Genomic DNA, 12696 nt, shown 5'->3' on the forward strand with positions numbered 1-12696 from the left:
TGTCTGGCCTCTCAACAGATACCCCTCCGTTGTGGTTGCACCTACGGTACGGCCATCTGTATCGCTGAGGCACGCAAGCCTCCCCACCAACGGCAAGGTCCATGGTGCATGGGGGGAGGCTCTAAGTATTATGGGACTTAATATCCGAGGTCATCAGTCCCGTAGACTTAGAACTACTTAGACCTAACTAACTTAAAGACATCACACACGTCCATGCCCGAGGCAGGATTCGAACGTGGGACCGTAGCAGCAGCGCGGTTCCGGACTGAAGCTCCTAGAACCGCTCGGCCACACCGGCCGGCAGCGGGAGAAGTCAGACTCCTAGTAATGAGCACAAACAGACCTCTCGAAATAAAAAGTACCTTCAAAATTTGGGCACTGTAGACACCGTTCACCGACCAGCGTCTGTCACCGACATGGCCGAACATTACCCAATAACACAGGTAGATCTGCCTTCTTCTAGCACGAAACTCCAAGTCCACTGAACTGCTCCCTTGAGCTCTTCATTCGGAAAGTATCACATCTGATACTGTTTCCTTCATTGTATGTTGTCATTGCATCATACACTCCAAAATGCATGTTTTTATCTGTACAAACACTCTTTTGGGAATCCTAATCCGAATTAATTTATTTACACTTTCATTTGGATTTTGTGTTTTCCCATGTAAACACTTATCCAATAAACTTGGCTGTGATAAATCTCTGAATATGGGCTTAATTACATCAATTACAGCATATGACAAACTGTTTTTATGGGCAAATTTCTTTCTGATCGGTACTTACACCATGAGTCATCACCAATGGGGCACAGTGCATGTTGTGGGTGCTCATTTGTTGATGTAGAATAAAAAAAAGCCCATACTGCTCTCCTCATATGGTTAATGCTTCTTGTATTTTGCCTAATTGCACACCCATAATACTTCTGCGGTCTATCAATTGCTTCATCTGTCAATCTTCCTCTTCCTCCAAGGATCTTGGAAAGTTCATAATTCCACATAACATCGTCGCTGCAACACTGCCCTTACCAAAGCAACGCAAGCCATACACTAGCCTATCATTTATATCATACATTTTCTTTTCACTATTACCACGACGAGGAATACTGTTAGAATTAGAAAACGAAACTTCTCCCGCACATTTGTTACACTTCAATAACATTTTACATGCCAAACCAACGCGTAAAGTTATTTTCAATTCCAGTCCTCTTTCTTTGCAAATTTGGCATAATACGTTATGTTTCAAAATATTAGAGAGCAAGGAAATGTTAATTATATGATTCACATCATTACTGTCACTTTCATAGTTTCAAATTTTTCTTTGCTGTCAGGAAGTTTCTTGCTGGAAGAAGTTCTATCACATTCATTTGGAGTAGTCGGTGAAGCAGTCTGAGCAGCATCTCCCTTCGAAACAACAGAAGATTTCTTCTTCCACTCATTGTGCCTTTTCTTAAACACTCTATTGCTGAAACGGGGTATATTGATATCCACAAACCAAATACGTAAAATAGGTACGAGCAAAATTAGTCAAATACGCAAAATTGAACAGCTAAACAACACAAAGCAAACTCCACAAGTCGACACACACGATATAGCGTTTATGTTTACCGATATGAACAGTCACAGAGATAAAGCCATACAATGTTGGAAAACAAAACACTGTCTAATTCCGCAAAGATACCCTGCTTGCAGCCAGCGAGCGGTGCCGTCAGAGGTGACACACCACGTCGCTACAACCGTTTACGCGGCGTGTCAACTTTGCAGCGATAAAAAAACACACTTAGAATTCACTTAGAAGGGTGAAACTTGACTTGTTTTATTCAGAAAACTCCAAATAATTTTATACTAAAAAAACAAAAAACGTTAATTTTGCCATTTTCATCGTTCACACAACGGGCTGTGGTGTTCCGTGACTGTAACATGACATTTATTCATATAATTGACATGACAAACTTGACATTATGTTGTTCATATGAAACCTATTACATCTGTATATAGCTACTTCATTACATATTGCATTACAAAGTGGTCAGATTTATTTATACAGACATGTATGCGTAAATATCTCCATGTCAGTTCATGTATTTGTGTAATACTTTTTCCCGAATTTGCTTCAATCGGTGCAATGACTGACATGCGTGCATCTTTAACATATAGTGATTTTGGTCTGGTTCCGTACGTGCTTGCTATGCACACAACCGAAATAATTAAGTTCATAAAATACCAATTTTATGATTGGTTTTTCACATGTGTTTTGACTTTGCACGTTTCTACATTCTGTTTTATGTATATCATGCTGGTATATTCCTCGGATGATGCTTAAACACCGAAACCGGTAGGAATAAATACGAAAGTAGAATACAATACTGTGTCATTGACAATTATTGAACTATATGAAAAAAAAACTTAAATTAGTTACAAACTACGGCCTGCACACCCTTTATTCAACATGTAAACGTCACTACAGATATTCGTATTTAGGTTATGACATGTTAGATATGCCTGGCAACATTGACGATGATGTGGCGCAGACGAATAGAGGAATTCTGCATGATCCGCTGAAGCATCGGAACATATAAGGAGTGTGTCAGAACTCTCCATTACATTGATTAAATATTATATTGAGTATCGAAAACAATACAGCCAGCTTAAGACTATTCTTACATCGTGTAAGATTGAAAATAAATAAGCACTCCGATATCGATAGAAACAATCGGAGGGCGCAACACAGGAGCACGATTATATGCATTGTTGTGAGACGAGGTCTGTCTGTGAGAGTAAAATTTCAGTAGTGTTGGCCGAGAGCTCGGAGACAGAAGACGTGTCACGCTGCCCATACGTCGGTGATGGCAGATCTCACCACACTCAAGGCCTCATTTCATTTATATAGCCAGGAGGGATTTAGATGGCTTAACTACGCCTGGAGATGGAATTCAAGGTAAAATTCGCGAGCATAGCAATAATCCCATGTTTTGCTTGTCAGTTAAAGAAGCCTCCATATCCTCCAAATAATAATAATAATAACAATTAATAATCAATAATTAATATCCACATTTAATACATAAATATGCTGTGGTTGTTAAATGTTCATGTAACTTTGAAATTGAAATAATTTGTTAATCAGCCATTATTGATAGTTACAAGGTCATTGTCAGGCATTTCGCCATTATTAATACTTGTCAAACCATTATTGGTCATGATGATTTCTGAAGTTTTTAAATGGACTTAATATGTGAAATCACTTCTTACAAGGTATTTAGTAGTTAACAGGACCCAAGCAAACTCCTTTTTATTAAATTCATTCTTTGTAACAATAATCTTTAGCCGCTGCTGCTGCATGCTGCTGCGGATTGCTGTAAACCACTTGGAAAAAACAGCCATTTAAAGAGGTGAGTGCAAAACTTAGGGCCAAAACAGAGACACTGATACAGCACAACATGTTATGTACTCAAATCCAGTAAATTCCGTTGCACAAGCCAGATTCTGTATCACTTGTAAATTCTTACTCAAATACGCTGTCAGATAGCTCATCTAAATGTTAGTTCTAAGTTTTTCATGTAACGATCTGTTGAGGGCTTAAATGACAGTGAAACTGACACTCATATAACACACACACAGTGTTACGCAGGTTAGATCCCGATTACTGATCGCTCAGGTTGCTTATCGAGTCCATTTTCACAGACGAACATAGGCTTTATTTGCTGTAAGTACGTTACAAACATCGATACTGTCGATGACCTCCTGAATGGCTGTTTTCAGCTCAACAAGGGTTTTGTGGTTATTGCAGTACACCTTTTCTTTAATATAGCCCGAGAAAAAGGAGTCGTACGTGTTCAGATCCGGAGAATATGGTGGCCTATCGAAGCCCATGCCAGTGGCCTCTGGGTACCCCAGAGCTACAACACGGTCCCCAAAGTGCTCCTCCAGGACGTCACTCTCCTTCTTCGATGGGGTCGGGCTTTATCTTGCATGAACCACATCTTGTAGAAATCAGTGTCACTTTGAATAATGGGGATGAAATCATCTTCCAAAGCGTCCACGAACCGTTTGGTTGTCACCAAGCCACCATGGAATATCGCACCAGTTATTCCATGACTGGACACTGCACAGCATACAGTCACCCGTTGAGGGTGAAGAGACTTCTCAATCGCGAAATACGGATTCTCAGTCCCCCAAATGCGCCAGTTTTGTTAATTGACGAACTCATCCAAATGAAACTGGGCTTCGTCGCTAAACCAAACCATATCATCCGCGTACTAATTCCCATGATGCCCTGCGGCCATCTGTGCTGTTTGAACGTCCTGACGCAAACTGTTCAAAAGTTATGCGGAATTTATTTGATACTGTTCAGTAAGTGTCACCCTATAAGGTTATATTTAAACACATTCTATCTCATTTCAGCCTTCCTGGTCACTTATTATTTATACTGTTTCCCAAGACATGTACCCCGCAGCCACAACATTTGCCTTCAGCATTTGGTTATACTGTACAAGATTCTTGCCACATTTCACATCACATCTAGCATTCGTTTCTGTCAATATTCAACCATCCCCTTCTTTACATGATTTTCAGGCAAAAAGGTAGGATCTGATGTTGACGCATGTGGCACAAGCGCAGTGTTTCGTTCTGCAGAATATGTATATATTTGGGTGCGCTATATCCGAGTGTTATTGTAGGATATGGAGCTCATATCCGCCTGTTTACCGGGGTTGTCGGCAGGCCGCGTCCCTTAAATACTCGTACTTAGCGTACGGCTGAAGTAATATTACGGTGCTTGCGATAAATGGGAATGTATGGCGGACGTAACATTACTTCACGCGAGTTACGTGATTTTCTGCGCTATCAATCGTATATTCACGGCTCCCGCAAATATCTGTCAGGTCTGCAGGCTTCGTAGATTTTGCTAGATGGTGGTAGGGATATCTCCGGAAAAAATCGTCGTTTTTGAAACCCTTGTTATTGCCACCTGTTTCGTAGGCGTTAGCTAACGTCCAAGTTCCCTTCGTGTCGTGTGTTTTGTGTACTTTTGTGTTGATTTTGTGAAGAAGAGAAACGTCCACAGCAAATGATATATACTGAACCGCCAAATAAACTGGTACACCTACCTAATGTCGTGCAGGTCCTCCGCGAGCAAGCAGAAGTGCCGCAAATGACGCGGCATGGACTTGACTAACGTCTGTAATAGTGCTGGAGGGAATTGACATCATGAATCCCGCAGCTGTCCATAAATCCGTAAGAGTACGAGTGGGTGAGGATCTCTTCTGAACAGCACGTTGCAGGGCATCCCAGATATGCTCAAAAATGTTCATGTCTGGAGAGTTTGGTGGAGCAGCGGAACTGTTTAAACTCATAAGAGTGTTCCTGGAGCCACTCTGTAGTAATTCTGGACGTGTGGGGTGTCGCATTGTCCTGCTGGAATTTCCCAAGTCCGTCTGAATGCACAGTGGACTTGAGTGGGTCCAGGTGATCAGACAGGATGCTTACGTACGTGTCTGCTGTCAGAGTCGAATTTAGACGTTTCAGGGGTCCCATATCACTCCAACTGCACACGCTCCACACCGTTACAGAGCCTCCGCCAGCTTGAACAGTCCCCTGCCGACATGCAGGGTCCATGGATTCATAAGTTTGTCTCCATTACTGTAGACGTCCATCCGCTCGATACAATTTGAAACGAGACTCGTGCGACCAGGCAACATGTTTCCAGTCATTAACAGTCCAATGTCTGTGTTGACCGGCCCAGGCGAGGCCTAAGGCTTTGTGTGGTGCAGTCATCAAGGCTACACGAGTGGGCCTTCGTCTCCGGAAGCCCATATCGATGATGTTTCGTTCAATGGTTAGCACGAAGACACTTGTTGATGGCCCAGCATTGAAACCTGCAGCAATCTGTGAAAGGGTTGCACTTCTGCCAAGCTGAAAAATTTTCGTCAGTCGTCGTTGGTCCCGTTCATGTAGGATCTTTTTCCGGCCGTAGCAGTGTCGGAGATCTGATGTTTTACCGGATTCCTGATATTCACGGTACACTCTTGAAATGATCGTGTGGGAAAATCTCCATTTCATTGCTACCTAGGAGATGCTGTGTCCCATTTGCGCCGACTGTAACACCATGCTGAAACTCACTTAAATCTTGGAGCAGCAGTAACCGATCTAACAACTGCACCGACCGAAGCGCCATATTCTGCCTGTTTACATACCTCCATATTTGAATACGCATGCCTATACACTTCAGTGAAGAAAGTCCATGGCGAACCAACAGACGATGGGAATGAATTATTTGATAAAGATTCAGATTATGCATTTATTATCATTGTGATGTTATGAAGAATTTTTCTGTAGGTAAATCAGGAACACAGTACGAGTGTATGTTTCCCGTGAGTGTAATGCTGGACTACGTGTCTATCCATGTTTCCGCTTGTATAACACTGTTGTCCACTATGAACGATAAATTTTATTCTGTTCTTGTGTTTTATGTGTTCCTTTAGACTTGAATTTAAAAAGAAATATCACTCGTTTGCTTACCGGGGTCTGTACTAGAATACCGGAACTCGTTTTCAATTTTTTTCTGCGATAATTACTATTAAATTGAAGTTTCGTCTTTGGATTCAGACTTTACACTAGCAATGACAAAATATGTTTAGTTGCAGTGAAATGTCCAATAACTCTAAGAATGTTTTAAAACTCCGAGTTCACATTTGTGCAGACTTGTTTTACTTTCCAAAAAAAATACATGTTTTAGCCAGTCCACAGGAAATGGTATCTACGCATGAAACCAGCACCGTAACTGAGGTACTACATAGAATTTCTCACATAATCGCAAATTCAGTTTCTTTACAGTACGCAAGTACGCTAGTAGATCATTTGAACAACTCTTTTATCGAAATTCTGTGGAATGAGTTAGGTTACAGGACATGTGTAGATGATTAATGTTGACATTAATTAGTACATTTTTAATCCTACTCATGCAACTAAGGTTAAAAAGGTTTTTTTTATTGGCCACCATTTTTAAAGTAGAAATTCGTCAATGTAGTAGAAGGAGTTCTGCAGGAGAAATTATTTTTTAATTAAATTTAAAACTTGCTTCCCTGTCCGTCAGTTATTTTATGTTATTGAGAAAATGATCTAAAAATTTTGTTGGTACATATTGAATTCGTTTCTGAACAGCTGACAGTTTTAACAGTGGGCAATAAAGGTCACTTTGGACTCTATTGGTGTCGGTATGGCCATGACTGTTCTTCTCAGATTGTGCTGGATTATTTATGAGGAATTTCACTACAGAATATACGCATTGTGACGGCACAGTTAAAACGGCAAGCTCTTTGAAGGGGTATCTACTTGACATGCTTGGATGAACGCTACGTATTACTCGTATTCGTGCTGCTCGGTTTTGTACAATCAATTCTTTCTTTCTAGGTGAAGAGTTAACCCAGAAAATTATTCCATGAGACATTATTGGGTGGAAATATGCCTGCTATTGACTGTTGCCCTCTTAAAAAAAGTTTTTAACTACTTACATAATTTTCTTAATTCCGATTTGTACTCATATCGTGTTCGTAAATTTCAAGGGTGCGTCAAAACTTTGTATATGAAGGGTCATAGTTTCTCCAAATCAGTTCACATTCGGATTTACTTACACTGGTAATCAATATATATTACAAAAGTAAGTGTGCAAAGTGAGTGCCGATGAAACTCAGAAACGAGTTCCGGTACAATCAAGGGAATTATATGGTGCGGTAGCCCTCTATCTCCTATCCATGAAGAAGATTCCTGTTTTTACCCGAAGGGTGTGCTTTTGAAGATATAAGGGCCAGGAAATTTCGCCCTCTAGAAATTTCTAGAACATTCCAGAACATTTGAGAGCATTCAAGAGCATTCCACAACAGTCCAGAAAGTTCTGCAATGTTTTTCTACAATGATCTTGGATGTTCTGGAATATTCGGGAATAGCCTGGAACGTTCTTGAAGATTCCAGAATGTTTGGAAACATCCCGGAACATCCCAACTCATTGTGGAACATTCCAGAACACTCTCGAATTATTCGAGACCATTCCATAACATTCCAGAGTGTTCTGGAATGTTCTACAATGATCCAAGATGTTGTGGAATGTTCAGGAATAGTGTGGAACATTCGGGTGGATTCCAAAATGTTGGGGAACATCCTAGATCACTATGAAACCTTCCAGAACACTCTCGAATGTTGGGGAACACTCTGGAACATTGTAGGTCATTCGAAGCCTTTTTTGTATGTTCTGGAATGCGCCACAGGTGGGGCTACCCATTGGTATTGGTATATAAAGCAAGACCCGCCGTGGGCTCGAACGTCAGTTTCTTATCATTGACGAAGGGAGGAAACGAAAAAGTAGTGATGCGGTGAGTGAATATAAATTGAAAATAAAGTGTGCAGTACGAAAATAGGTAGAATATGTTTTCAATAGTACACTACTGGCCATTAAAATTGCTACACCACGAAGATGACGTGCTACACACGCGAAATTTAACCGACAGGAAGAAGATACTGTGATATGCAAATGATTAGCTTTTCAGAGCATTCACACAAGGTTGGCGCCGGTGGCGACACCTACAACGTGCTGACATGAGGAAAGTTTCCAACCGATTTCTCATACACAAACAGCAGTTGATCGGCGTTGACTGGTGAAACGTTGTTGCCATTCCTCGTGTAAGGAGGAAAAATGCGTACCATCACGTTTCCGACTTTGATAAAGGCCGGATCGTAGCCTATCGCGATTGCGGTTTATCGTATCGCAACATTGCTGCTCGCGTTGGTCGAGATCTAATGGCTGTTAGCAGAATATGGAATCGGTGATTTCAGGAGGGTGATACGGAACGCCGTGCTGTATCCAAACGTCCTCGCATCACTAGCAGTCGAGATGACAGGCATCTTATCCGCATGGCTGTAACGGATCGTGCAGCCACATCTCGATCCCTGAGTCAACAGATGGGGACGTTTGCAAGACAATAGCTATCTGCACGAACAGTTTCACGATGTTTGCAGCAGCATGCATTATCTGTTCGGAGACCATGGCTGCGGTTACCCTTGAAGCTGCATCACAGACAGGAGCGCCTGCGTGGTGTACTCAACGACGAACCTGGGTGCACGAATGGCAAAACGTCATTTTTTCGGATGAATCCAGGTTCTGTTTACAGCATCATGATGGTCGTATCCGTGTTTGGCGACATCGCGGTGAACGCACATTGGAAGCTTGTATTCATCATCACCATACTTCCGTATCACCCGGCGTGGTGGTATGGGATTCCATTGGTTACTCGTCTCGGTCACCTCTTGCTCGCATTGACAGCACTTTGAACAGTGGACGTTACATTTCAGATGTGTTACGACCCGTGGCTCTACCCTTCATTCGATCCTTGCGAAACCCTGCATTCCTGCAGGATAATGCACTACCGCGTGTTGCAGGTCCTGTACGGGCCTTTCTGGATGCAGAAAATGTTCGACTGCTGCCCTGGCCAGCACATTCTCCAGATCTCTCACCAATTGAAAACGTCTGGTCAATGGTGGCCGAGCAGTTGGCTCGTCACAATACGCCAGGCACTACTCTTGATGAACTGTGGTGTCGTGTTGAAGCTGCGTGGGCAGCTGTACCTGTACGCGCCATCCAAGATCTGTTTGACTCAATGCCCAGGCGTATCAAGACCGTTATTATGGCCAGAGGTGGTTGTTCTGGCTACTGATTTCTAAGGATCTATGCACCCAAATTGCGTATAAATGTAATCACATGTCAGTTCTAGTATAACATAATGAATACCCGTTTATCATCTTCATTTCTCCTTGCTGTACCAATTTTAATGCCCAGTAGTGTATTTTTTCTTGCGCCTTATACTCTAACGTTCAGCCTTTTATGCCGGCCGCGGTGGTCTAGCGGTTAAGGCGCTCAGTCCGGAACCGCGCCACTGCTACGGTCGCAGGTTCGAATCCTGCCTCGGGCATGGATGTGTGTGATGTCCTTAGGTTAGTTAGGTTTAAGTAGTTCTAAGTTCTAGGGGACTGATGACCACAGATGTTAAGTCCCATAGTGCTCAGAGCCATTTTTCAGCCTTTTATTCCAAGTACCACGCAATCTCGTATAAACTCCCCGAGTGAAGCTGTGTGCCCTAGCAGTACTTTTACAAAGCATGACCTATTGGCCCCGCTGTTTGCAGGTGCCGCTCCCTGAGGACTCCGGCCAACGTACTGGTGACCAACCTGGCCGTCAGCGACCTGCTGCTGCTGCTCAACCTGGTCGTCTTCATCTACAACAGCGTCCACCGCGGGCCCGCTCTGGGCGTCCCAGGTAAGTCGACGCACCATCGCCAGCTGCTGCAGCCCAGGGGCGAACTGCGAAATCAGTCACCCGGCTGCACTACTACATCGGACTTCAAGGGCCCCTCTGGCCAGATTTCCTCTTCTCTTTCCTCTACTCCGGCAAATCTGTCTCACGACATCGATTGGACAGCTCTGTCAACTGTCAGTCGCGTTGATCTCGGAAAGAAGGATTTTCAAAATACTTGTAATGCAAAACGTAAAAATTCAAGACATTCACAGCATGTGGCAACAAGATTATATATATATAATTTTATTACAGAATTTGGCCAATTATAGACCGGTTAGAACCCAAGACAAAGGTACAATCTTTTTCTTTTTATCTTGCCACAACTTCTTCATGCGTTGGCTGATAGCCTGCCTCTCTTCATTTGGCATCATCCTCATAGGTTGTGAATTTCGTTTTTGAGCAGGGAAATTTGCAGAAGTGATGAGTGGCCCGAAACTTTCCCTGTTCTGTATGATCTTTTCTGCGACGTTAAGTGTCCGCAAGCCCTTCCTTGTCTTTTGCAGCCATCTCGTGGTGTTTCTTAATTTGGAAACGAAGTTAAATTTTTTCTTCGTTAGCCTATTGTCATTCATTCTGTACATATGACAGTAAAATTTTAATCTCCTTTATCTTATTGTGTCTGCGATTGTTTCTACGAGGGTTGTTTTTTAAGTAAGGGCCGTTTTTATTTTTTAAAAAAGATACAAATACTTTTGTAAAAAAACTTTTATTTTCTGATTCTACACACTTTTACCTATTTTTCTATATGGTTGCCTTGTTTATTTAAGCACTTGTCATACCATACAACTAAGTTTTTAATTCCCTCTTCAAAGAATTCGGCCGCCTGCTCCGACAGCCAAGAGTTCACGGCCGCTTTCACTTCATCGTCGTCATTGAAGCGCTGCCCGCCAAGATGGTGTTTCAGGTACCGGAAAAGGTGAAAATCGCTAGGAGCAAGGTCGAGGTTGTATGGTGCATGGTCCACAACTTCCCAGCCAAAAGAATCAATCAAATGCCGAGTCTTTTGAGAGGTTTGAGGCCTAGAGTTATCGTGCAGGAGCAAAACTCCTTTTGTCAGCATGCCGCGCCTTTTGTTCTGAATTGCTCTGCGGAGCTTCTTTAGAGTTGCACAGTAGGCATCTGAGATGATTGTCGTTCCCCGTGGCATAAAGTCCACTAGCAAAACACCGCGCTGGTCCCAGAACACAGTTGCCATAATCTTGCGCTTTGACAGCATCTGTTTGGCTTTGACCTTGACGGGTGAGGTTGTGTGTCGCCATTCCATAGATTGTCGCTTGCTTTCGGGAGTGTTATGGGATACCCATGTTTCATCTCCAGTGACAATTTGACTCAACATGTCATCCCCTTCTTCCTCGTAATGAATCAAAAAGTCCAATGAAGTGGCAAATCTCTTCCCTTTGTGGTCCTCTGTGAGGAGTCTGGGCACCCACCGAGAACACAGTTTCTTAAAGTTTAGGTTTTCAAACACAATTTTGTACAAAACCGATCTTGAAACTTGTGGAAATTCCAAAGAAAGAGTGGAAATTGTGAATCTTCTGTCCTCACGAATCTTTGTTTCGACTGCAGCCACCAAATCAGCAGTGATCACAAAGGGCTGGTCTGAGCGTTCTTCGTCATGGACATTTTGACGGTCATTTTTAAACTCTCTAACCCATTGACGCACTTTACCTTCACTCATTGCATTCAAGCCATAAACTTCTGCTACAGGCAAATGCCGGGATGGTTCCTTTGAAAGGGCACGGCCGATTTCCTTCCCCATCCTTCCCTCACCCGAGCTTGCGCTCCGTCTCTAATGACCTCGTTGTCGACGGGACGTTAAACACTAATCTCCTCCTCCTCCTCCATAAACTTCTGTTAACTGACGATGAATTTCTGCAGCTGATAGGCTTCTCGCGGTCAAAAAACGTATCACTGACCGTATCTCACACGCGGCGGGCGATTCAATAATCGTAAACATTATAAAGTAGCACAGCGATGCGTACACGTCAGCTACAGAGCTGCAACTTGCATCAGTGTGAACGGGAAGGATGCCGGCAAGTGGCGCGGTGGCTTGTTGCGGCGTCCGCGCGAACTACGGGACTATACGTGCGAACGGCCCTTACTTAAAAAACAACCCTCGTATGATTCTATACAGATCTGCATTTCTCTTCTTCTTTGTTGTCTTTGTTCTTTTATATATATTACATCCAGCTGTTGTCTTTCTTCTTATATACAGATATACTTCGTCTGTTATGCAAATTTGTAAATACATCCCTAGAAACTCAAATTTATATATGTGCAAGCAGTGAAAAGCACTTCTCCTGTTTGATACAAAGGAAATAAAAGCCCACTGGAGATGAAACTTCAGCAAAACACGTGTGG

At 42.7% G+C, this 12696-nt stretch overlaps 1 protein-coding gene across 1 annotated transcript in view; it reads left to right on the forward strand.

Annotated features, from left to right (window-relative positions):
- The first annotated feature begins 2121 nt into the window (after positions 1-2121).
- Positions 2122-12696, forward strand: part of LOC124597213 (opsin, ultraviolet-sensitive-like) — a 186076-nt gene continuing 175501 nt past the window's right edge. Inside the window, exons 1-2 of the mRNA XM_047135924.1 lie at positions 2122-2171; positions 10166-10296. Of these exons, the coding sequence (XP_046991880.1) occupies positions 2122-2171; positions 10166-10296 (181 nt within the window). The remainder of the gene's footprint in view (positions 2172-10165; positions 10297-12696) is intronic.

The sequence above is a fragment of the Schistocerca americana genome, chromosome 1, assembly GCF_021461395.2.
Source record: "Schistocerca americana isolate TAMUIC-IGC-003095 chromosome 1, iqSchAmer2.1, whole genome shotgun sequence".
NCBI classification, from domain to species: domain Eukaryota; kingdom Metazoa; phylum Arthropoda; class Insecta; order Orthoptera; family Acrididae; genus Schistocerca; species Schistocerca americana.